General features: G+C 43.6%; 2 protein-coding genes and 1 long non-coding RNA gene across 3 annotated transcripts; 1 reads left to right on the top strand and 2 right to left on the bottom strand.

Moving 5' to 3' along the window:
• The first annotated feature begins 4179 nt into the window (after positions 1 to 4179).
• LOC109134902 (uncharacterized) lies at positions 4180 to 5092 on the top strand. The gene is made up of 2 exons (XR_002039810.3): positions 4180 to 4498; positions 4831 to 5092. It is a non-coding gene; the product is annotated as an uncharacterized LOC109134902 (long non-coding RNA).
• A 9363-nt stretch (positions 5093 to 14455) lies between these two features.
• On the bottom strand, positions 14456 to 15906 carry LOC125492724 (uncharacterized). Its single transcript, XM_048635441.1, has 3 exons — positions 15397 to 15906; positions 15170 to 15295; positions 14456 to 15016 (listed from the first exon to the last, which is right to left on the bottom strand). Exons 1-3 carry the CDS (start codon positions 15904 to 15906, stop codon positions 14456 to 14458), a joined length of 1197 nt encoding a protein of 398 aa, XP_048491398.1.
• A 2094-nt stretch (positions 15907 to 18000) lies between these two features.
• LOC104896800 (uncharacterized) lies at positions 18001 to 18579 on the bottom strand. The gene has a single exon (XM_010683594.2). It carries the CDS (start codon positions 18577 to 18579, stop codon positions 18001 to 18003), a length of 579 nt encoding a protein of 192 aa, XP_010681896.2.
• Positions 18580 to 26686: the final 8107 nt, after the last annotated feature.

The following is a 26686-nucleotide window of genomic DNA, read 5'->3' on the forward strand; positions in this document are numbered from 1 at the left end:
CAATTCATCTGCAGTACAAGCCGAACTGAGACAAAAGTTGGTAGAACGAATCCTCGGTCCGCATGAGGCTTCTTGCCTCTTCGAGCCGCTTCATACTTAGTAAAAAATGACAAAGTACCTCATGGGACACTAGGGGGCAAAAAAAAAAGGGCTGCGCTTTTTCTATAAGCGCTATGTAGGGCTGCGCTTTTGAAGAAAAGCACAGCCCTTCACTTAGTAGGGCTGCGCTTTTGGAAAAAGCGCAGCCATTCTGTAGGTAAGAAGGGCTGCGCTTTTTCCAACAGTGCAGCCCTTCTGTTATGTAGGGCTGCGCTTTTGAAGAATGTGCGTCGGACGAGAGCCAGAGTGCGACGCAAAATTAGTGCCATATGCGTCGGATCCTCATGAAGTGCGACGCATATCAAGGATGTGCGTCGGAGGCTGAGATCCATCAGACGCACATCGCTGCATCCAAGGACAAAATTTAAGGCCTTATCTGCGTCGCACGTTATTATGGTGCGTTACAAAAGGTTGATTTGCGTCGGACCCTTGGCCCATCCGACGCATAACACTTGAAACACTGCACTCATGAATGGGCTAAGTGCGTCGAGTGGTCTCCACGTGCGATGCAGATGGGCTTCCTTCCCTTAAAGCCCATATTAACTCCCTTTGCGCCTCTTCCTTTCAAACCCTACCTACCCTTTCAGCCTCAGCCGTTCCTTTCATTTCTTTGCAAACCCCACCCCACTATCTCTGTAATAGCCCTGTTTTTAATCACCTTTATTTAAAAGCTAAAAGTGGATAAGACCATCATTCTTAATGGTTAAGAAAGCTTGTGGATAAGCATTACCATTCTTAATGGTTAAGAAAGCTTGTGGATAAGCATTACCATTCTTAATGGTTAAGAAAGCTTGTGGATAAGCATCATCATTCTTAATGGTTAAGAAAGCTTGTGGATAAGCATCATAATTCTTAATGGTTAAGAAAGCTTGTGGATAAGCATCATCATTCTTAATGGTTAAGAAAGCTTATGGATAAGCATCATCATTCTTAGTGGTTAAGAAAGCTTGTGGATAAGCATCATCATTCTTAATGGTTAAGAAAGCTTGTGGATAAGCATCATCATTCTTAATGGTTAAGAAAGGTCAAAGAGGATAAGAACCATCATTCTTATTGGCTAATAAGGCTTTGGAAACCAATAGATAAGTGAGAAAGTCCTTGAGAGCCTTAAACATTAAGATTATGAAAATCGTTTGGAGATTGTTTTATCGGGTAGCGATGAACTTCCAGTTAAAGAGCCAATTGGGATTGAATCCGAGCTCGGAACCCAACCAAACTTGATATATGACATGCTTGGGATGTCTTAAGGTTAAAATGGTCATTTATCCCCAAGAATTACGTGGATTCATAAGGTAAATTGCATACATAGTAAAACTTGACCAGCTGAAATTACAGCTCAGACCTATCCTCAAATAAAGCTGCTTAGCAGCTACTTAAGTGTCGATCTCTCAAAGAACTTTTTATGCATGAAAGCCAACACCTTAGGCTAACACCTCAAGCAAGAATCACCAAAAACTCCAAGAAACCGACCTTGCCCAGAAGAGGTTTCCCTCCCCTGGGGGTACCGCCAGAACAGACTATAAAAGCCTGTTCTGGATTTTCGTCTCTTTTCTCTTATTTCTTCCTCTTGGACACCCACTTTTCTTTACATGAACTCTTCTAGAATCCATACAAAGTAGTTCAAGCTTTGGTTCCAATCTTTAGACCTTAAACTCATATAGAAAACCTTGCTGAAAGATCACATAAGTTTGTAAGTTCAACAGTTTACACCTCTTGTATTTAAGCTTAGTTTTTCATATCTATAAGCTTGTTGAAACTAATCTTTAGCATTTTATACATTCAGGGGAAGCTGTAGGAGTAGTTAACCAAGTGGATTAAGGAATTTCGTGGCTTTAAGCATCCTTAGTTAAGGTACACACTTAGTTTGGTTTTACCCTAGAGATTTCCATACCTATAGTTAGGTGATTGTTTCTTTCTAGTGTAAAGCATGTCTATGAAATGAATTTACTTATGATGTGTATTTTATTATGTGTATATTGAGTATATTACATGAGTATAACATGCTAAGGTTCATTAGAGATGTTTCATTTGACCTAAACAACACTTATACACTAAGTATTACGATTATGATTCTTAATGGAATGTGTTTAGTACATGGACTTGTGGAGTAATTATGATGATTAAGGTGGAGTTGTTATGTTATTGTTGTTGTGGAGTTGTTGTGGTGGTTGTGGTGAAGTTGTTGTGGATTGCTATTGTTGTTGTTGCTCTGTTGTAGTAGTGTTGTTGGGTTATTGTTGTTCTGTCATTGTGGTTGTGGTGGAGTTGCTGTGAAGCTGTTGCCTATTGTTGTTGTTGTATCGTTCTTATTGGATAGTCGTTGTTGATGATGCGAGGGAAGTCCTAATCTTAGAATTGGGAAACTGTTATAATTATTGTAGTTGGAGTTGATATGTATGAAGTCGAGTTATGAGTTATGGGAATGACTTCATTAATTTCTATTTGCGGGATTCAGTTTTATTAGCATAATGGTTGCGTTAGAAGAAGATAATTAGAATAGTTAAGATTGGTTGTTGATTATTGTTATTGTTATGAGGTGATTATTGGAGGATGATTTTGGAATGGAGTATCATTCGGAATTATGAAGGAGATTATAATGTTGGAATTGATATATTGGTTAAGGATTTGAGTGCAACATAGAAATCAGTTTATTGAGGTTTATTTACGAGTCGAGCTAGCTTTATATTCTCAATATAATTGTTGGTAGCACAATTAGGTGCTTGATTTAGGTACAGTTGTGAGTTATGTTTAGTTTGTTTAGTTATATAATTTGGAATTATGATTATGAATTGGGATGCAAGTCGATGTAGCTAATATCATCGAAGTTATAGATATTAATTAAGGATTAAGGAAATTAGAATGTTAAAGGTTGATAATTTGTGAATTGGGAATTAGTTTAAGTTTGGTTATTGATTATTGATGTTATCGTGAGATGGTTGTTGGAGAATGGCTATGTAGACGTATATAATTCAAGATGATATGGGAAATCAAGTTATGATGCTTGGAGGTTTCGTATAATTGTTATAGAGTTGAGGTAACCTTTGGGTTCAGCAAAATATATTTAAATGCTCCCGTGGGCGTTATATTGAATTTTGGATATCATATATCGTTTGTGGTAATGGCCATGATTATAGATACATCTCTGTGAGTTAGTTGTGAATTGCTATTGGATTGTTATAAAAGTATCATTTTGTTCAATTATCGAAATCGTTCGAAAATACTATATTTCTCAAAATATGATTTGGTATGATAATGAGGAAATGATTCAGATATGAGTTAAGACCAGATAAGGTCGAATATGGTGTTATGTTATGAGTATTGAGGATTCAAGTATGAATCATTAAATATCTTATTTTATAAATATGAAAGTGAGGCATGAATAGGCACCCGAGTTAGGGCGGGTAGAGTCCCTAACTGTAGCCTTCCAGGAGTGGGAATTCCTGGCGTTATAGGACATGTCCGGGTAAGTCTTGCAAGCATAACAATAAAAGGCTGGGTGACGACCCTCACTAGTTTGGAGACAGCTGGTACTGCGTGGTACCCCTCTCCACTCGCGTTCATGCCAAACGATCTGATTTTGTGAAAATATATCAACTAAGTTGAGTGTGATTATCTGTTACTATAACTATGTGTTAGTTTTCAAAATACACCTAAACTTGTATTTTCTATTACACAGTGTGTACTCAGCTTTGCTGATGGTGTTGTCATTTCTGTGGCCTGTCACTTGGTGGGTGGCAGAGTCAAACATGTTGCAGGTTTGGTGTTGTGAGCTCAGGATTCTGAAGTGAAGCAAGATAAAGATGTCGTCGTAGCTTATGGATTGAGTTTGTATTTTAGATAGTCAATTAAGGAATAGTTTCTGATATATTTCGTTGTATACAATATTTGGGAATATTAGTCGAGATATCAGTGTAATTGAAGTCTTATATAAAGGATTTTGTTTTGTGGGCCAATAACCCACAAGTCCAGGATCGTTTTCTAGGTTATGTTTCCGTTGCGAGTAAATGTTTAATTCGAGGCTTATTAAGCATTGATTGTGATTAGTGAATCTTAAGTGTATTTACCTAGCAGCTCGGGAAAACGGGCTATTACAATCTCTCTCCAATTCTCTGGTTCTTCAATTCAAAGGCCTCTTCCTTTCATTTCATTCAAATCCCTCCAAAACACCACCAACTACATCCGAATTCGAACAAATCGTATCTTCTCAAGTTCAAGCTCTCAAGTTCGCATCCACTAAAATCTGTCGAGCACCTTTTTAGTTTTACGGCGAGCGAACGAAAGTAAGACCTTCAGCGAACGAACGAAAGTCATTCATGAGTAAGACCTTTTCGTTTTTCGGCGAGCGAACGAACGAAAGAAAATTCTGATTTTCCGTTTCTCGTTTTCAGCACTTTAACAGGTTTGAATTCTTTCGATTCTTAATCAGCGTCTTCAATTTCGTTTTTTTATTTTTAGATATGATTTCTATTTTAGTTTTCAAATCTGAAAATTCATTTTTTCAGTTAAGATCTGAAAAAGAAAATATTTAATATCTGATTTTTTTTTACTATTTTGGCATTTGAAAAATAAAAACGCACAAAGTTCATGCAATTGAAAATAATAGCCTTTCGTTTCTATTTTTATTTTTTCTATTTGATTTTTCTTGTTTACTTTTTTGGTATTTTTAAGGCTTATTTTCAGATTTAGAATTTTCTTGACTTTTATTTATGAAATTCTTATGTTCATTTTCAGATCTGGAAATCGTTCTTGTCGAAGTCGTCTCCCTCGAGTCATTGGAAAACTCGGCCTTAATCTTTTCACATGGAATAGGAATTGTACCCAGATATATAGTTACTTATAACATTATTTTCAGATGGAATTGTTGTAGATTCAATTTTAGTTTAACATTTCATTGTATCTATATTATTATAGTGGTTCGTAATACATATATGACCTTATTAATGCAAAAATACATTTTTTTGTATCTATATTATTAGGCAGTTTGATTGTGATTTTCAAATCATATTATGGAAACTATTTGCTTTTGGAATCATGTTAGTAGGAGCAATATTGTATGTTTTGGAGAAAAAGAAAGTTGGAAAAAAGCACTCATTAGCGTCGCATGGAGTGATACATGCGACGCAGATCATAGTTGCTTGAGCTTATTGTCATCTCTCCTTTCTGTGTCGCATGTTGAGACATGTCTGACGCCGATGATAAACCAAATGCGTCGCACATTGCTTCACATGCGACGCAAATCACTCATAAAGTGCGTCATGTGCTACTCCGAGGCAGATCTTGTCTCTCTCATCTGCGTCGAGACTTGTGCCGTCGGACCCATGTCCGACGCAAATGGACGCCTCTCATCTGATGCAAATCATAGATTCTGTACTCGTGTTTCTAGCTTCACTAAAAACCCTCTTTTACTGGTAGTAGACATTCTTGTTTATAGTGTCTCTTGACATACTTTTGCACTTGTAGTAACAACTGTCAGATTAACTATTGGGCCTTAGCTTGAGTTATCTGGTTACAAAAAGACTCGGCTAAGATTAGCCGTAGGATCCTAACTGAGTGATCTATGATGCTTCTTCTTCTTCTATCAATATATGAGTTCAACCTTAAGGAGTTTTGGGCACGATGGAGTTGGAAGGATTAGCTTTGGTGACAAAGGTAGCCCTAAACAGAAGGAAACTCCATATAATGTAAATCCCTTAAAGTAAGTGGTAATTTCCCATATACTTGAAGCTGATTTTGTTTGTTAATTTATACTGGTAAATCATTTGTTGTTACTGAGTGAAAATCTTTACTTATGTGTGACCTGAATATTTCCTTCTCCTTTTGGACATCGCTAGCTATAACATAACTATTACTCATATTCGAGTAGGAACAACTCTCAATGAAGTGGATTTTACTCCTCTTTTTTATTTTGGGACTTCTTTCACATATATGGTTGATCCCTCTTATACAAAGCTTGCAGGAAGTGTTTTTATTCTATTCGATCCATCTTATCTACAATCTACATACTGCAATTACATTCTATCTGCATCAGCTATTTTCTTTTCTTCCCTGCTCTGGCACTTTGATTCACAAATTATTAAAGATAAGAGGCGTCTTGCTGATTTAAGAATTCCTTTTGAATATTGCTATGATATGAGGTTTGATTCTAGATACTTCAAGTTAATCTAAACGTTCAATAAAATCTTTTAGCTTCTGACATTTGGTTATTTCATACACAATCTGCAAACCTGATGCAAATACCAGTTTAATACCCTATCATTGTGATTTCAACACAGGTGTCAAGCTAATTTCTACTTTATAAGATGTACACGAACTTAGTCTGAGATTAGTGCAGCATCAAGTCATCAACCAACGCATCTACCAACATTTTAGTAGCAAAGCAAAATTCTGCTTTTCTTTTTTCTTTTTTTTATCTGGAAGATTTGTTCTGTCTCGCAAAAATATAGTTAATATTCTCATGTATCTAATTATTTATGTTTATGCTTCAATTAAGCATAATATGCTTAATAAAATGATTATTGATATATATTATTGATTTTGTATTGATTAATAATGAAAAAATGGAAAAACTAAAATAAAAATTATTATTTTGGTTTTTTGGGTGGTTAACCGCTGTGGTTTTGACCCAAAATCGCAGCAGTTAATCATTTACCGCTGCGATTTTGGGCCAAAACCGCAGCAGTAAATAGATTAACTGATGTGGTTTTGGGTCAAAACCGCAGTAGTTAATCATTTACTGAGGCGGTTTTCGACCGCATCAGTGAATAAATGGGATCTGCTGCGATCCCACCTTATATGGACCAAAATCGCATCAGTAAATTCGGTTTTTACTGCATCATATGGGTTTTTTGTTGTTTGGACAGTATGGGCTCATTAGTTGTTGTTTGGACAGTATGGGCTCATTAGTCCCTATTGGAATAACATCTTACCCACTCGGTCGACACGGCGATCCTTGCATATCTGTGGAGCCGCTTCATTCTTAGTAAAAAATGACTAAGTACCTCATGACACTCGTTCGTACAATATAGGGCTCATTAGTTTTGATCCGAACTATGTCCTACCCACTTGGTCAACATGGGGCTCCTTTCCTCTCTGCACAATCACTTATTTAGAAATGACTAACTACCTTATGGTACTCGTTTTGACAGTATAGGGCTCATGAGCCCTCGTCCGAACGACGTCCAACGTATTCGGACATCATTGTGCTCCTTGCCTCTGTGTCAAAGGCACCTTATACTTAGTAAAAAAAATGACTAAGAACCTCATCATTAGTTGTAGGCGCGTTTTTATTTTGGCTACGCGGTGTGAGCACAAATTATATTTGAGTATCACATTGTAAAGATTGAAAATTGTTTTGAAAAAAGTCGCTAGCAATTTTTTATAGGAAGAATCATAAAATTGTTTTGAAAGAAGTCGTCAACAATTCTTCGAAAATTGGATTTGGAAAACCGTGGGGGACAAATTAGGGACTTATCCAATATAGATTTCCCCGTCATGACTCCATAGATGGTCAAAGTGAACCAAAGATTAAGTTCGGGTGTGAACGTACAATACAGTCAGGAACTATGTCTCACATTGTTGGCCTCTACTAAATATCGATTCATTTCATATTTTATGCCATATAAGATTTTTATAAATCCTATAAATAATTTAGTCTAGATTGGTTTAGGATACACATAAAAAGACTATTTTTTAGTGAGAAGTTAGTATGCAATCAATTTACATGGAACCTACCAGGTTATCCAAATTAATCTGATTAATATTAGAATAGTTCTCTAGGTCTTGTTTATCAGGTTGTCCAAATTTATTTATGGGCCCTCAGGATTATACCGTAGCTTGGGTCTGTGAGATTGACAACCTTCGGGCCGAGAAATCGTGAAGCCTGAAAATATGAATGTATAAATGTATGTAGATTGAATGTATTTGTGTTTGAAAGATGTAGATTTTATAGGGAGGTTTCATAGTACGTAAAAAGATATTCGTAAAGTATTTGTCGAGTGTTATGTGAATCTTTTTTGTTCTTAATCTGTATGAAAATCAGGCCTATTTATAAGGAAAGCATACACATGGGACAGGTGGACAGAGCTGCGCCTGGAGCAGGTGATGTGTCAAGTGCATGACTCGACATGTCCACTAAAAATCGTACGCATTTCCAAAAAGATAAGAAATAAACTTCACATCTCACTTAGAGTAATGCGCTTGACGCAAGACTCTGAATGAGTCAAAAATCCCCGTGTCAGGTGTAGATTACTGCACCTGGCACACGTGGACGGAGCTGCGCCTGATATGTTTTAACTATAAAAAATCTGATTTTAACTATTAAAAAATATGTTTTGAAAATATTTATTTATTAAAATAAATCAATTTATTATTTTTTAAAAATTAATTGTACTTTGCAAAGAATTGGACTCTAAATACTATTAATTATCATGAATATTAATTAGGTTTTAAAATAGGACTTTAACACCTTTCAAAATGGTTTTTACTGACTTTTCAGACTGCTTGTCCTTGGAGCGGACCAATTAAGACCAAGTTATTGTTCATCATCGGATCCATAGATGGGGAACTCGTCTGAATGATGTCCTAGCCACTCAGTCAGCATGAAGCTCCTTGCTCCTCTGTCGAGATGCTTCGTACTTGGTAAAAAATTAGTAACTACCTCATGACACCCGTTCAGACAACATAGGCCTCATTAGCCCTCGTCCGAACGACGTCCTACCCACTCGGTCAACATGAGGCTCCTTGCCTTTCTCCGAGCTGCTTCATACTTGGTAAAAAATGACTAAGTACCTCATGGTACCCGTTAGGACAGCATGGGGCTCATTAGCCCTCATTTGAACAACGTCCTACCCACTTGGTTAGTATGTGTACCTTAACTTCTCCATTGAGTCCTCTCATACTAAGTCAAAATATGACCAAGGACATCATGGTACCCGCTCGAACATCACGGGGATCATCAGTTCCCATCCAAACGTTGTCCTACCGACTCGGATAGCATGAGGCTTATTAGCCTTGTCCAAACGACGCCCTACTCGCTCGGCCGGCATGAGAGTCCAATATGAGACGGTCTCTCGGTCAAGACAAAAATCTGGTCCCAACTATATAAGTAACTAAATCAAATACCCCAAGAGGGGCCAATTTCTAGTCCGCCGAAGCTAGGCGTTCTTAGGTCGGATCTCAACGATCCCCCATCTTTGGCATGGGGTTAATTGGTTAGGCTCAATAAAGAATTGGCCCAATATCATATTAGAGCCCACGTATTTGCTAGACAGATGGCAGTTGTGGGTCCAACCAAGGAATTGACCCAAAACTGAGTGGTTTCTAGAACCTTCAATTGGGTGGAAAAGATGGTTACCTGAAAAGGCAACAAATTCACATACCCCAAGAAAGGCCCATCTTATCAAGGTTGTTTGTCTTGGAATTTCCAACAATATAAATATCACAAGTCTCATCAATGAATATGTATTCAAATCTAACCTATCAAAAACTAGAGCACCTTTCTTTACAATTACTGCTTTCTCTTTCTACCTCAATCATATCTAACTTGAGCATTGGAGGGGAGATCCTGGAACAACCCCGAGATAGGGTGACCATATTTTGCATGATTCTGGTACAGATAACGAAACACATGCATACCTTGTTGGGACCCACATCAAGTCTTTCAACCTTCAACAATCCTTAATTTATTAGGCAGAAATAAGGTTAAATTGAATAATTGCAAGTGTTCCGGTATAGGACAAGTTTTTAAGGTACGAACCGGGATGCCTCTTAGTCAACAAAACCGGTTCCAGTTCCTGCAAGAAAGAACACGTAAACTAGCCTAGGGGGTTGATCCGAGGAACGGCCCTCCAATGCCTAAGTCAGTTATGAGAAAAACCGGTAGGTCTCAAGTATAGATTCTTGGGATTCGTGAACGTACCTTATGACTCAGATCAACGGGGTATTTATAGGGAACCCGGACAGGCCCGTATACAGCTTGGGCCCTGTATTTACGGGGAATATTCCATGTATATTCCTTTAAGATATACTCTTACCGGTATACAAAATCTATCTTTAGGCCCGTAGGCGCTAATAGATGAGACTGAACCTGGCCCAAGCCCTTGGCAGAGAGCCTGTAGAATGATACCGACAAGGTATCTGAATAGGACCGTTATGACGAAGTCAATAATGCAATAACAAGCGTGTAATCACATCAGTGAGCCCCGGTCTAATCAGACCGACATGTGACTTAGTCAGCCGCCATACAACTAGCCCCCAAGCCGGTATGTCTAGCATAGACGTATCCTGCTTAAGTACTTTGTAAACCGGCACGGGTGGAACTGGCTAAGACTGAAGTAGGAAGCTGAAGCGTTGTCTAGGGAATTTCAAGCGTCGCCTTGATATCTGCGTCAGCTGTCAGAGCTCTTAATGAGAAGTCGCCTAATCCCAGCCGTGACTTCTTCTATATTTACGCCTTGAGTAAGATTCATTTCTCACTTTTCATAATCGCGCATCTGCTCTGCCATTCATAACGGACTTTCTCTCTCTAAACTCCTTCTTTGCATTTCTAACTGTTTGATCAGATTCCTTCCTTCCGACTTTGCGTATTTCTCGGATAGCGGCTCATTCTTCCTCCACACTCTTCATTCCAGGTAATTTCCCCAGAACTTTCCTTCGTCTTTCATACCGTCTTATTTATAATGTCTTCAGACTCAGACTCTCAAAACATATCTAAAAGTCCGTCCGTTATGTCTGAAAGTGACGTTAATTCTGATAGCATTTCCTTTAAATCCATAGATCTTAGCAATTCATCGGTAATAGACAATGTCAAGGAACTTAGAACTAAAGCTCGACATGACTGTAGTACCTCTGGCCGACCTATTGAAGAACCGACAACACGGGCCTCTCCCTTAGGGATAGTAGTTAGGCAGGCAGAGGCCTTGGGAGTAAATGTGTACGGACAATATGGAACCATGCGAGGTTTAGTTGAGCGGTCCCCTGAACTGTTCCCTACCGGCCCTTCATCTAACCCTAGACCGGTTTTTGAGGTTGGGGAAACCTCAAATAGGCCGGGACCCAAAGAGATTAGGGTGTCTGATGAGGAATCCGTCACACTGGAGGCGGAGGATGATTCTGACCGGGAGGACCCTCCGGAGGTCATCCCAGAGGAATCAGATGAGGAGGGCCTAGCTGAGTTATTTATGCCTCCAGACGAGCCTGGTAGTGCCGCAATTGTGCAGGTAGACGGAAGTTGGGCCGATACCTGCCGGGGGAATAACTTTCTGATCAAAGGACCCCAGTACTTTGCCTTTCCAGACGAATACAAACTAGTGCTCCCGGCTAAAGGAAGTCGTGTGACCGATTGCCCTGCCGGTCACTTCGCTATTTATGCCCATATGTTAGATTTTGGGCTGAGATTTCCTTTAGAACCCTTCTTTATCAAAATTTTCAAAGCTTGGAATATCTGTCTAGCTCAGCTGACCCCTTTGGGATGGCGGAACCTGGTAGCATATGCCTGGGTGGTTCACTACAAAGGCTTCCCGGAAACCTTGAACCTCTTCCGCAAGATGCATTGGATCAAGGAGGATGGTTCCGCCAAAGGAAAAGGAGCCGGACGAAAAAGGAGATCCCGGGCTGATGAAGAAGAGGGCCAGGGTGGCTGGATGTCTCTATACACGAAGGCCGGCAAGCTAACAGTGTACCCCAAACCTACCTCCCTAAAGCATTTGAGGGAGAGATTTTTTTGGGTCCGGGTGCCTGAAAGCTTTCCCCTTCGCCGCCATTGGACTAAACCGAGATCCCGTATGGAACACATCCGTGACCGCGGCCTTACTCGGCGGAAGAAAGTGGCTTATGACTTCTTTGCTTCGACCTCGATACCAGCATTGAGGGGCAAGAAACAGATATCAGTGCCAAAATACTTGTTGCCTCATGCTACATATGTGTTTAGCAATCCCGCCTTGTCGACTTTAGGCTTTTGTCGTACCGACCCTTATGGTGGGTACATGCGAAAATCAATCTTTTGTTTAATTGCTTTTTCTTATGTCCAATTTACTAACAGTCATACCTTCCTTGGGTGTTTGTCCTCATGCCGGGATTTCTTGATTCGCACAGCACTTCACGTTGATCACAAGTACAGGCCATTAAGCAATATGCCTCCAAAGCCTGCCCGCCGTTTTACTCCCATCCCGGCACCAGCTGGTGGCCGAGGAGCCGGCAGGGGCTCTAGTACAGAAGAAAACGACAGGGATTCCATGCCCCTGGTCCATCGTAAGTCCAGCCTAGCCCCTCAGAAGAGGAAGGCCGAAACGACAAAAGAGCAGCCGGCAGCGAAAAAGGCGACAACCCAGGTCACCCCGACTGTCGTGATTCCTGAATCCGTTAGTCTAAGCTCTGGCCTGGTTGCCGAGGTCGGCAGCTCCTCTTTACTGCCGAAGATTTATAAACAACTAACCCTGCCAGAAATGGTGCCAGGGTTAGAGCCCTTCGCCAAGCCCCGGAAGGTGGGCTTCCTGGTGCGTTCTCAGCTCGAGCTGCCGGAACTACTGAAAAAACGCTGGTCCCGTTCCCCGGTAAAGGAAGGTGAGAAGTTTGATCTGAACCTCAGATGAGTCCTTGCTATTGGACCGTCCTCTAGAAGGCGGGAATCTCGGCTACCGTCTTCTGAAGGCGACTCACCTGAAATTCGACATACTAGTGGATGAGGTCCATGCTCTTGCTGCGGTACACGCACACAATTTGGCCTTGGTGCGTCCTTTATCTTTTCTTTCATTTTTTCTTAAGTGGACTAGCTGTCTTTCTTTGATACTAACTATTTGATTTTTGCTTCCTTCAGTCAGCCCAGTTCGGTAAGGAGCTGTGTGACCTCTACTGGTATTTTCAGACTTCATATTATTCGGAACTCCGGGAGCACAGGGAGCTGAAAGGTCGGATGGCCGTTAAGGAGCAAGAGCTACTTGCGGCCCAGATCGAGATAAAAAAACGCCCTTGCTGCTGAGAAGAAGGCGGACGCAGCTCTTACCAAGGCCGTGATGGACCATTCCTTGGTACTGGACAACAAGGATTAGGAGATCCGCCTTCTTCGCGAACAGATCGCAGAGGCAAAGACTAATGAGCGCGAGGCCGTTAAGGAATATCAGAAGCCTGTGGACTTCGTGGCTCGCTTGCTCAACCGGTACAATGGTGGCTGGTCAGCTGCCATGAGATGTGTTCGCCACAACTTCCCGGACATCGATTGGTCCAAGGTTGAGGAGGCTCATCTTCGTGGTGACTTTGGGCTTCCGGTGGAGGGTGAGGTCTTGGACTCCGGCGTTACTGAGGCCGATATTGCCAACGTGGATCCAAGGGACGAGTTTGCGGAGGAGCAGGATCAGGGAGCCGTCTACGCGGCCGCTAATACTGAGGAGGAGATCATTGCCAACACTCCTATCGCTGCTGACAAGCATGGGGAGTCGGTTGTGGTGGTCGACGGTTCTGAGGAAGAAGAGAATGCAGGGTAGATTTTTAGCGTACTTCCTTACCCTCCTTATACTGGGCCACTTTGTGGGTGGTGTGCTTTTTGCGATCATAACGTCTTTTCCCTTGGGTAGCCAAACTATCTTTTCCGTTCTGTTAATATGGTCGTCTGTGGCCGATAGTATTCTGTAGTTGGCCGATTGTGGCCGACTGTTTTAGGGTTGTAATTTTCTTTTCATTAATGAAGTATAATTTTCTTAACTGTGATGTCGTTTCTTGTCAAGCCTTTGCATGCTTTTAATGTTTTAGTCAATTTTGCCGCTAACTCGTCGAAGGTCATTGACCGTTATATTATTAACATAACAAGATTTTAATCGACATATTCGCGAGGGTCATGAATTGACTTTTAACACTATGCTATTAATTTTATCCGGCAGATCCACGAGGGTCATTGACCGGTTTCGCACTCTAATCTATTCAGCAGATCCACTAAGGTCATTGACTAAATGATTAATAATGCCTTTTAGTTTTATCCGGCAGATCCACGAAGGTCATTGACCAGTTTCGCACCTTAATCTATTCAGCAGATCCACTAAGGTCATTGACTGAATGATTAATAATGCCTTTTAGTTTTATCCGGCAGATCCACGAAGGTCATTGACCGGTTTCGCACTTTCATGTATTCAGCAGATCCACTAAGGTCATTGACTGAATGATTGATAATGCCTTTTCAGCCTTATCTGACAGATCCACGTAGGTCGTTGACCGGTAGGTTTAGATAGTTAAAGAGTTGTACATAGAAGATGCTCATTTTATTAAAATAAAACGGCTCTTCCCTGCTGTGCCGGATTTATGGCCTACAATGGTAAACACAAGAATGCTAGGAAAGATTAAATCCTACTGGCAACAATGCCTGTTCTATTGACTACACATAGTATCTTTTGAGGACACTAGCGTTCCAGCTATTTTTCAGCAGCTTACCCGACATGTCTTCCAACCAGTAAGATCCGGGCACGATTTCTTCCTTGACCAAGTATGGACCCTCCCAATTAGCGGTGAGTTTACCGTCCACATGCGCCTTCCCAGTTGCTGTTGTTCGTCTAAGTACGAAGTCTCCTTTTGAAATAGGCCGACTTCGCACACGCTTGTAGGCCTTGCTTATCCTGTCCTTGTATGCTGCAGACTTTAGTTCTGCTACCAGCCTGACTTCTGGGAGAAGATCTAGGTCTTCTTTGTGTAGCTGTCCATTCAGATCTGGTTCGTAGTTTAAGATTCGCCAATTAGGCAGTCCCACTTCTACCGGCAGCACTGCTTCTGCTCCGAAAGCTAGCCGGAACGGAGTTTCGCCGGTGGCTTCCTTTTCCGTGGTCCTATTGGACCATAGCACGGCTGGAACCATGTCGGCCCATGCTCCCTTTAGCTCATCCAGCCTCTTTTTTAGTGCATGGAGGATCTGCTTGTTAGCAGCTTCTGCTTGTCCGTTGCTCTGGGATGGCAAACCGACGAATAAGCAAACTTGATGTTGTATGGCCGCAAGAAGTCTCGTATGGGACCGCAATCAAACTGGACGTCGTGATCCATCACTATTCCCATAGGAATTCCGAACGGTGATGATGTTTTGCCAGATGAATTTTTTCACCTGTTTGGCCGTTATCTTCGCAGTTGGTTTTGCCTCAATCCATTTCGTGAAGTAGTCAATACCCACAATTAGGAACTTCCTTCCTTCAGATGCCGGTGTGAAAGGTCCTATTATAGCCATCCCCCACTGAGCGAAAGGGATTGGGTTTAGGATCAGCTACAGGTCATTTCCGGCTGGTTTATCACTGGCGCAAATCGCTGGCACTTATCACACTTTTAGACGTATGCCTGGGCGTCTGCCAACATACTTGGCCAGTAGAAGCCTGCTCTTAATGCTTTTAGTGCCAGCATTATTCCACCGATATGATTCCCGCAGATTCCTTCATGAATCTCCTCTATTATCTTCGTGGCCTCATGGGCCGTTACACACCTTAGTAGTGGGAGTGAGAACCCTTTCTTGTACAATTGGCCTTGAAATATGCAATACCAAGACGAGTCCCTCTTCAGTTTTTTGGCCGCGATCTGTTCCTCCGGGAGGGTACCTATCAGCTTATAGGCTACAATGACGTCATACCATTCCGGGCTCTGGTCTATGGTGTTGACGTCTAGTGCTGGAGTATCTATGCTTCGTTCCCTCACAATTTCCACCATGACACTTCGCTTTTTGTCACTAACGCTCGAGCTAGCTAGCTTTGACAGGGCGTCAGCTGCCATGTTTTCTGTTCTTGGCACTAATTTGATCTCAAAGCTCTGCAATCCAGCTGTCATGCTCCTTACTTTACTGAGATACTTCTGCATAACCGGCTCTCGGGATTCATAGGTCCCCTCAATTTGGCTCGATACCAACTACGAGCCTGTGGTCATGAGGATCTGCTTTGCGCCAGTCGAATTGCTCAGACTTAGTCCGGCCAGGGCTGCTTCGTATTCTGCCTCGTTGTTGGATGCCTTAAAGCCAAACCGTATGGCGTATTCAAAGATCTCCTTTTCTGGGGATGTCATGACCACTCCTGCCCCAACTTCACTCTAGGTTGCTGAACCGTCGACCTCTATTTTCCAGATACCAGTGGATTCAGATGGCTCGGTGTAAGTAGTTTCAACAATGAAGTCGGCCAATGCTTGGGCTTTGATGGCTGTACGAGGCCGGTATTCGATGCCTAACTCAGATAGTTCTATTGCCCATTTGAGGAGCCTGCCGGTTGTATCGAGCTTGTGTAGAGCTTTCTCCAGAGGTTGATTAGTGAGCACTTGGACGGTATGGGAGTCGAAGTATGGCCGTAATTTTCTTGCTGCAATCAGGACGGCATATGCCATCTTCTCCAGTAGCTCATATCTTTGCTCTGCTCCAATCAGTACGTGACTCATGAAGTATATGGGGCTCTGCTGCTCCTTGTTTACCAACAACACCGCTGCCACCATCTTTTCCGATACCGACACGTAGAGCTGTAACTTATCTCCCAGATCTGGCCGGGTTATTGTCGGTTGCTTTTTAAAGTGCGCTTTCACTTCCTCGAAAGCCTGCTTCTGCTTATTCCCCCACTCGAAACGGTAGGGCCTTCTCAGCTGACTTAGATACGAACGGTAGGGCCGCCATTCTTCCTGTCAGTTTTTAAATGTCCCGGATGCTCGTCGGCTCCGGGAGGTCACTTATGGCCTTGACTTTGTCTGGATTGGCGTCAATGCCTCTCTCACTTACCATGAACCCCAGGAACTTGCCGGATCTTACCCCGAACACACACTTCTTGGGGTTTAGCTTCATCTGATACTACCGTAGTGTGGCGAAGGTTTCTTCCAGGTCAACAACGTGTGCTTCCTCTGTGAGGCTTTTCACTATGCTGTCGTCGACGTACACCTCGACATTCCGGCCTTTTTGGTGCTCGAAGATCTTGTCCACCAATTTTTGGTACATAGCGCCGGCACTTTTTAGCCCAAAGGGCATGGCTTTGTACGCATAGACCCCGGCATCCGTGATGAAAGCCGCTTTATTCTGTCGGACTCTAGGAGGCTGATCTGAGGGTACCTAGAGAAGGCATCCATGAAGCTAAGTAAGGCATGACCACTAGTAGAATCTACCAGTTGGTCTATTCTGGGCAGTGGGTAGCAGTCTCTGGGACAAGCTTTGTTGAGGTCGGTGAAATCAACACACATTCGCTAGGAGTCGTTTACTTTTTTCATCATGACTACATTCGCAAGCCATTCAGGATAGTCACAAGGCTCAATGAAGTCTGCTGCCAGCAACTTATCTACCTCCTCTTTGATGGCTGCATTTTTCTCACTGGAAAAGTCACGCTTCTTTTGCTTTACCGGTCTGACATCTTCATTCACATTCAATCGATGCACCATGAATTCCGGGTCGACGCTCGGCATCTCGTCTACGGAGAAAACAAATATGTCGGCATGACCCCTCAGCAAGGAGATCAGGTTTACTTTAACCTCTTCCGCCAGATCGGCTCCAATCTTCACAGTTCTTTCCGGCCTTTCCTACTCTAAGCTTACTTCCTATGTCTCTCCCTTTGGGCTAGGTCCCGGCTGGTCTGCCAGCCTTCCCTCGAAATTCTCCATTGACAGATCTTTTTTGGCCTTGTTTTCCAGCCGTCGTTTCTTCCGCTCCGACGGTGGTGTATCAGCAGGACGTTTATGGTCAGAATGCCTGAGAGCGGTCAAATAGCATGCCCTTGCCGACTCCTGGTTCCCCTGGAGTTTCTCGGGGTTGCCGTCATTTGAGTTATAGACCATTGTAAGGTGGTAGGTTGATACCACAGATTGAGCGTCATGGATCAGAGGTCGTCTTATGATGGCGTTGTACGCCGCCGGCACATCAACCACGAGGAATTCTACTAGCAGGTCTCTGGAGTGAGACCCCTCCCCCAGTTTTACAGCCAGTTTGATGGTTCCTTATGGGACGACATAGGCCCCTGTGAAACCGATAACTGGGTATGAGACCGGTTTCAGACATGTAGTGTCAAAGCCCAGTTTTTCGAACGTCTCTTTATACAGTATATTGGCAGATGTTCCTCCATCCACTAGCACGCGATGAACCATTGCGGTTGATATCTGCAGAGATACTACCAGGGGATCATCATTGGGGTAGACAATACCCCTGGTGTCCTCCGACGTAAAATCCATAGACGGCATGGCTGGAGGTGCCGGCCACTTTCCTGTGTTGTTGTAGTTCACTTGGTGCCTGACCTCTTTCGAGCTAGCTTTGGCACCATGTATGCTTTCACCTCTTGTCGGTCCACCCGTGATGACGTGGATTTCATTGATCCTGTCTTTGACTGGCCTTCTGTTGCCGTTTTCATCTTCTCTTGATGGAGATTTTCGGTCGACCCTTGCTTGGTACTGGGTGAAGTATCCTCTTCTAATGAGGTCTTCGATCCCATCCTTCAGGTCTTTGCAGTCTTCAGTTATGCTGTGACCGTAATCCCTGTGAAATTCGCACCACTTTGATTTATCCCGGCCTTTATAGTACATCTTCATAGGCCTACGCCACTTATCATCATCTTTGTGCAACTCGTATATTTGGGCACGGGATGTCGTGAGAGGAGTGTAGTTGTGGTACTTGTCAGGTCGGCCTTCATGGCCCTTTTCACAGAGTTACTTTCCTCTCTTCTATTGGAGGTGCCCGGCTTCTTGTCTTTCCGGTACTTATCCTCTTTACGTTCTTTTTCTTTATCTTTCTCCTCTACTGCAGGCCTCTTAGCATTCGATACTTTGTCAAACTCCTCCCCCCGTATGAAGTCGTTTGCCTTGCCCAACACCTCTCTTAGGCTTGCTAGCTTCTTTCGGCCCAGATAACTTCTGAAAGGAGTTCCTTCCTTTAGTCCTGTCACGAGAGCTAAGACAGCAACTTCCTGCTAGAGAGTAGGGATGGTGACGGCTTCTGCGTTAAAACACCAGACATAGTCCCTTAGACTCTTTGTCTCTCCCTGCTTGACCGACATCAGCTCACCGGTGGTTTTCTCGCTTCGTTTGTTGCTAACAAAGTGTGTAACAAACACTGATATAAGCTGGCGGAAGTCGAAGGCTGTTGCCGGTGGTATGCTTTTAAACCATGTCTGTCCCAGTCCGATTAGTGTAGAGGGGAACACCTTGCACCATACTGAGTCAGTGTCGGTGTATAGCAGCATGTGCCCCTCATAGGCCGATATATGCTCCTCCGGGTCCGTCCTACCGTCATACTTGCATGTCGGCATCTTAATTTTCTCCATGGGCTCTTGGAGAATAGCAGTGGAGAATGGCGAATTCCGCAAAGATACCGGTGCTCTTCGCCGGTATTCACTCCCCTTCCTTAGATGAGAGGATTGTTGCTGGACCTCTGTGTCCTATGCTTCGTCCTCCTCTTCTTCCTCGTCTCCCATATGTTCTGTAGGGGACTTGGAATTGGCCACCTAATCTTGATCATGCCGGCCTCGCTCTCCCTGGCGGCCCGTCCCTAGTGAACGAAGTTTTCTCACTAGACTGTGGGCTCTGCACAAAGGTCGCTTAGCGGGCGGACCGGTAGGTGGTGGGGTGTGGCTTGCCATGGCTTGGAAGACTTCCGCAGCACTTCGAAGTTGTTCTGGGGTGAACATGTGCTGCAGGGTATGGAAGATGTTTTCTTGGGGAGTCTCAGGGGTTTTTCTACCCTTGTCAGTGGGCGGCCAGACTTGTCTTGTGGCCGGCAGCGGGGTTGAGAATCATGGGGGAGTTTTCTCAAGGGGAACGTTGTTTTCATCAGTTTCCGGCATCCCAAGTTGCTGATTAGGATCCATGGGGATTTTGCTTGCCAGAAATGGCTTAGACTACAAGGTATTGTTCGCCCCTCCTTCTAGCGCCAATTGTTCCTGTTATGGCTAAATTTTTTGACAAGATGACATTGACGCGACGACATAATGACGCAATGACATGATGACTGTGACTCGAAGACACAGCAAAGAACGCAAGGTTGGAACTAAGCATTAAAGTAGTAACGGTTTTGCTAAATAAGGAAGGAGCATAATGAGGCATAAAACCAGCCGTTGAGGAGCGCGGATTGTGACGTTGGAGCATAAATGAGAAAGATCTCCCATGATTGAAGGGCCAAACTTAATGTAATAATTAGGGAATATATTATGTATTTGTTGAGAAAAAGCCAGGAGGAAAAAAAGGCATACAAAAGAGGGATGAGGATCATTAGTCAGGGATCACGGAATATTGTTGTAAGCAAACTAAAGAGAAAAATACTTCTGTAATGACTGTCGCTCACCAAGAAAGGCAGTGAACCATAGTAGATTGGTGGATCTCCATCCACCCGCGGTTTTTACCCATCTTCTTTGGGGTTTTCCGCATCACCATTTTTGTGTGTTCATCCCCTTTGATCCCTATTGCATTCGTTCATTGCATTGTCTTAACCATAATCTGGTTAAATCGTCCCAAACATTAATTTCATCGTAAGTGATAAATTTTAGCATAAACAATTTGGCGCCCACCGTGGGGCATAACCAGACCATCTACTGTTCAAAATCCATCAAATGGGAGAAACACCTAACCTCAAGGAAATGCAGAGACAATAGGAACCGATGAGAGCAGAAATGCTTGAAATGAAGCAAGCCAATGAGCGGCTAGCTACCGACTTCACGACATCGCAGGAGAAGATCCAGAAATTACAAGAAGAGTTAGCATCGTCCAAAGCTTCGAAGGTCCGACGTCGCAGTAATCTGAACGACATCCCTTTCATGGGGAACCTTTCTGAGTCAGACAGTGAGGAGCCTGAAAATGACGAAGAGCCCGAGGATGAAGAGCCCTTAATCAATGAAGAGAATGACCAAGGCCAATGAGAAGCGAATCTTATGGCAAAGCGCATGGTCCATATCGAAAAGCAGAATAAGCGCTTAATGAAGCTCATGTCCCAGCTCCCCGGGGCTCCGACGCCAAGCATCGTGGAGCATCCAGATGGTTATGTAGAATCACCATTCGTCGAAAGGATCGCGAGGGCTATGCTTCCAAAAAGCTCAATCTGCCTACCCTCGCTGCTAATTATGATGGTTCAACCGATCCAGGCGAGCATGTCGCCCAATACAAGCAGCGGATATGACAAGCGTCAATTTCTTGGCATTTGGTAGAGGCCTGCATGTGAAAGTCTTTTGGAGCCACGCTCACCGGTCCCTCTCTCAAATGGCTTGGGTCCCTCAGGCCAGGGAGCATTGGTAATTTTTCCACGCTAGTCAATAAGTTCTATGAGAAGTTTGAAGGCAGTCGTAGCCTGGAAAAGCAGACGAGCGACCTATATGGCGTCGTTCAAGGGCCTAAAGAATCTGTTCGCGATTATTATAACCGCTTTAATAAAGAAATGATTAGCATTAAAGATCTTGATACTAAGACTACTATTGAATGTTTCAGGAAAGGATTAATTTTGCAATCAAAGCTATACAACCGTCTGACAAAGTATCCGTGCTAGACGTTCGAGGAAGTCAAGTTGCGAGCACTAGCGCAGATGAGACTGGAGGAGGATGATGCCATCCTTAACACCATATCAACCCGACGTGCACCAGAGACCCCTGCTGACCGGAAGGCTTTCGTCCCTAAGAAGAACAATTGGTGAAGCCACCCATATGGTCGCTCAAATCAGGTAAACGATGTTACTGACACTGTCAAGAATGCAGGTAACGACACAATGCAAGGACGGAGTCGTCGACCTTCCTAGATCTTGACTCTTACGGATTTTCCGTCGATGTCGGAGGCGTCGTAAATGCTTTATCCAAAATCGGAGCACCCGTCTGTTGGCCAAAGAAGAGCGACCGACCGGAAGCGCAAAAAGATCAAACAAGGTGGTGTCAGTTCCATCATGACCATGGCCATAAGACGGAAGAATGCATTGCGTTGCGACGAGAGGTCGCGTTCATGCTTAATAAGGGGCACCTTAAAGACCTCTTAAGCGACAAAGGTAAAGCGTCCTTTGGGAGAAATACCGCGCAGTCCGACCCTCCTGTGTCGCCCACGCACGTAAAGGTAATCAATGTTATTTCTGGTGAGTCTGATGTATGTGGACTAACGTATTTCGCGGCCAAAAGGCTAGCAAGAGAGAGTACTCCCTCGTCCGCTGTTTTTAAATCTTGCAGGTCAGCGGAAGAACGCAAGATCGAAGCGATGGCAATAACCTTTGATGACGACGACGTTTGCAACGTAGAACAACACGATAAACTAGTCATATCCTTGACTGTCAGTAATTGCTTGTTGAAGCGGGTGTTAGTCGATGGGGGCAGCTCAGCCGACATTATATTCAAAAGCGCCCTCGAAGGTATGGGTTTGTGCGATAAAGATATTACTAAAAAATCTACTGTTTTGGTAGGATTCAGTGGAGAGGCTCAACATATTGTCGGAGAAGTCACATGGCCAACGTTAGCCAAAGGCGTCAACCTGCCGACCAAATTCAACGTTGTGGATTGCCCGTCCGCGTATAACATCATTCTCGGCACTCCATGGATACACAAGATGAAGGCGTCCCCTCAACTTATCATCAGTCGCTGAAGTTTCCAACCAAGTGGGGCGTCCAAGAAATAAAGGGCGAGCAGAAATCTGCAAGAGAATGCTATAGTTCGTCGCTCAAACCCCCAAAGGCGTCCAACTAGCAATTAAAGGATGGGTCAGCGCCCGACGCGCCCAGCGAGCAGGACGTGGATGAAGTGATGCTCGATCCATCCATTCCCGATCGTGTCGTTCGAATCGGAGCGACGTTGTCGCAAGAAATACGAGGTCAGTTAGTGATTTTTTGAAAGCTAACCAAGATTGTTTTGCTTGGTCCCATGAGGATATGACAGGAATCAGTCCTGACGTCATCACGCATAAGCTCAACGTCGACCCCGTCACAAGCCGTAAAGCAAAAGACGCAAATTCGCGCCTGAAAGGAATCAAGTCATCAATGACGAGGTTCAAAAGGTAAAGTATCCAGATTGGTTAGCCAATGTCGTGGTAGTCAGCAAAAAGAACGAAAAGTGGAGAGTCTGCATCGACTTCACAGATTTGAAAAAGCATGTCCCAAGGATCCATTCCCTCTCCCTCATATAGATGCAATGGTCGACGCGACGGCAGGTCACGAGCTTTTAACGTTCATGGACGCATATTCCGGGTACAACCAAATATTGATGCATCCGGACGACTAGGAAAAGACGTGTTGTCACTGATAAAGGTATATATTGTTATAAGGTTATGCCTTTTGGTTTGAAAAATGCAGGTGACCTATCAACGGATTGGTCAACCAAATGTTTAAAGACCAACTGGGCGACACCATGGAAGTATATATAGATAATGCTCGTCAAATCCAAGCAGCAGCGATCATATCCAGCATTGTCGGAGGCTTTCGATGTCCTGCGAAGGTATGGCATGAAATTAAATCCCACTAATGCACATTTGGAGTGCCCGCAGGAAAGTTCTTAGGGTATGTCGTTATGCAACGAGGAATTGAAGCCAGCCCGGATCAAATAAAAGCTATTATCAATATCAATCTCCACGAAGCGTCAAGGAGGTGCAAAAGTTGACCGGTCGTGTAGCGCGCTGCTGAATCCTTCATATCCCGGTCGTCTGAAAAATGCCACTATTTTATGACGTCCTAAGAAGAATAAGGGCTTCGACTGGTCGCACAACATGAAGACGCGCTGCAGAAGTACAAAAGCTACATAGCGTCGCCACCGTTGCTGTCGAAGCCAAGCATTGGAGAGACGTTGCAGCTTTATCTCGCGGTAAGCAACATGTCCGTCAGTGCTATCCTGACGCGGGAAGCAGAAAGCCAATAGATACCAATCTACTATGTCAGTAAGTCTCTGCTAGACGCGGAGACCAGGTATTCTTCATTAGAGAAGCTCATTTTAGCCATAGTCGTAGCTGTTAAAAAGCTTAGGCACTATTTTGAAACACATACTGTTATCGTTATGACTAACTATCCTATCAAGTCTGTCTTGCGACACCACGAATTGACAGGACGCATGAGCAAGTGGGCAATGCACTCAGTGCGTACGACATCCAGTTTCATCCAAGAACAGCTATCAAGTCACAAGCTTTGGCAGATTTTGTGGCAGACTTTAGCCCAGATAGAAAAGCTTGCGAGAGAAGTCGCAAAGATTAATCAAGTAAACGAGATCTTGGATATTATTTGTTGATGGTCTTCTAATTTTCGTGGTGCAGGTCTTGGCATTGTGCTAAAGTCGCCACAAGGGGCAAGATAGTACGAGCCTTTGCTGTGAATTTAGAGCGACGAATAACGAAGCCGAATACGAGGCGCTCATAGAGGAATGACGTTAGCAGAAGACATGGGAGCAAAAGCATTGAAAGTCTTCAGCGATTCATGCTGATAGTCAGCCAAGTCAAGGGCGAATTCGGCAAAAGACTCTAAAATGGCCATGTACTTAGAAATAGCTCAGCGTAAAAGTAAAGTGTTTAATTCTTTGACATTTTGCAGATACCAAGGGACCAGAATACACAGCGGATGCATTGGCCAATCTCGGATCTTCTTTAAGGGACATTTCTTTACGTCCGTCCCTATAGTTCATCTGGCAATCCTGCTGTCGCTAGGAATTGGGATGCTGTCGCACAGACGGCCGAACGGCTTCAAGACAACCATGAGGTCGTTAGTAACATCGTAACCTCGCACTCGAACGACCCTGACGATGAGAGGTAAGTGTCAGTTGGACAAAACCCTTTATGATTTTCTTGCTAACGATGTACTTCCAACAGATAAGGCAGAGGCGCGCAGAATTCGTTAAAGCGTCGGTACATACTCATTCAAGGAGTACTGTTCAAAAAATTGTCGCAGGCCCCTACCTGCGTTGTTTGGAAAAGGATCAGTGGGGGCAAGTCCTGAAGGACATGCATGAAGGCACTTGTGGAAATCATTCAGGAGGACGCAGCTTATCCAATAGAGTGTTACGCATGGGATACTATTGGCCCACAATGAAGAAAGACGCAATAAGGTATGTCGCCAAATGCGATAGTTGTCAACGACATGCAGGTATGACGCATAAACCTTGTGAAGTTTTGCATCCTACTCTAACACCTTGGCCTTTCATGAAATGGGGCATGGACATAGTTGGCAATTACCTCCAGCCCCAGGCCAGAAGGTCTTTATGTTGGCACTAACTGACTACTTTTCTAAGTGGATTGAAGCAGGTTCTTTTCAACAGGTACGTGACAAGGAAGTGATTTCTTTTATATATACTAACATTATTTGCAGGTTTGGTGTCCCGTCCGAGATAGTATGCGACAATGGGTCGCAATTCATTAGCAATGAGACAAGACGTTTTTGCGACGAATGGAGCATAACGTTGTTAACGTAAACACCAAGATATCCACAAGCCAATGGACAGGCTGAGTCCAGTAATAAGATGATCATTGACTCCTTGAAGAACGACTCACAGCCAAGAAGGGTAAAGGGCGGAGGCGTTGCCTTCCATCTTATGGGATAATTGCACGACACCGCGCACCGCGACTGGACAAACACCGTTCTCACTAGTATATGGTTACGAGGTTGTCCTGGCTTTAGAAGTGAACGTCCCGACTGCGAGATGTGGTCTAACGACGGAGCGACATAATTGTGATGAACTTGTGAGCGACCTAGATACCATTGAAGTGTTGCGCGACACAGCATTGGTACGTATGGCGGATCAGCAGCAAGTAGTCGCAAGGAGTTTCAATAAAAACGTCCAAGCCAAGTCCTTCGTCGAAGGCGATTGGGTCCTAAGAAAAGTATTCCAGAACACACAAGAGGCTAACGCTGGTAAGCTAGGACCGAAATGGGAAGGACCATACCAAATTAGTAAGGTGGTAGGCAATGGAGCCTACCAATTGGTCCGACGTGACGGAAGCTCGGTGCCACGTAGCTGGAACGCTACACACCTCAAACGATACTTCTTTTAAGCTAAGTAATACCCTTCATTATGTAAGAAGTAGACGATAGTACTATTGTATCTGTGTCGCTAGTTACTAGCGACCATAGTGTTCTCTAACCGGGTGTGTTTGAATTTCAGGGAAGTCGCCCCCGTCCATCTTAATAACGTTGCGACGATTTTTGAGACAACAGTCAGTTTTGCATCTTACAACTATATAAAGTCTTTTGGTCCTCTATTACCCCAGCTGACACTACAACAGGGGCACAGTCATTTTAAAGCCATAACTGCTTACGACATTTCATCTATCTCCCTGACAAGCACACGTAAGTATCTATGTATTTCCTATATGTATTCTAAAGTCATTTAATCCGAACGTTACGTCTGAACGACCAAAGATGGCTTTTACTAAGTCCAACCGTTACGTCTGAACGACCAAAGATGGCTTACTAAGCGCCTGACCATCCTCTATAAACGTCAGAATAACGACTGAGACACATGCATATGACATAAAGTAAGGACATAAGATTAACTTTGTTAAAATTCAAAAGCATCAAAGTAATGGTCACCCCCATAGGTGACCCAAAAGTTCAAACGATAAAAGTTATGATCACCCCCGTAGGTGACCCAAAAGTACAATACAAAGAGTCACTCCCTTGAGTGACCTAGAACAAATTAAAGTTTGATTAAAAGTTCCAGTGAAAGGGGCGTAATATAAAATGATTAAAAGTTAAACGTCAGGGGCC

This window comes from Beta vulgaris, chromosome 1 (genome assembly GCF_026745355.1).
Source record: "Beta vulgaris subsp. vulgaris cultivar EL10 chromosome 1, EL10.2, whole genome shotgun sequence".
Taxonomy (NCBI): Eukaryota; Viridiplantae; Streptophyta; class Magnoliopsida; order Caryophyllales; family Amaranthaceae; genus Beta; species Beta vulgaris.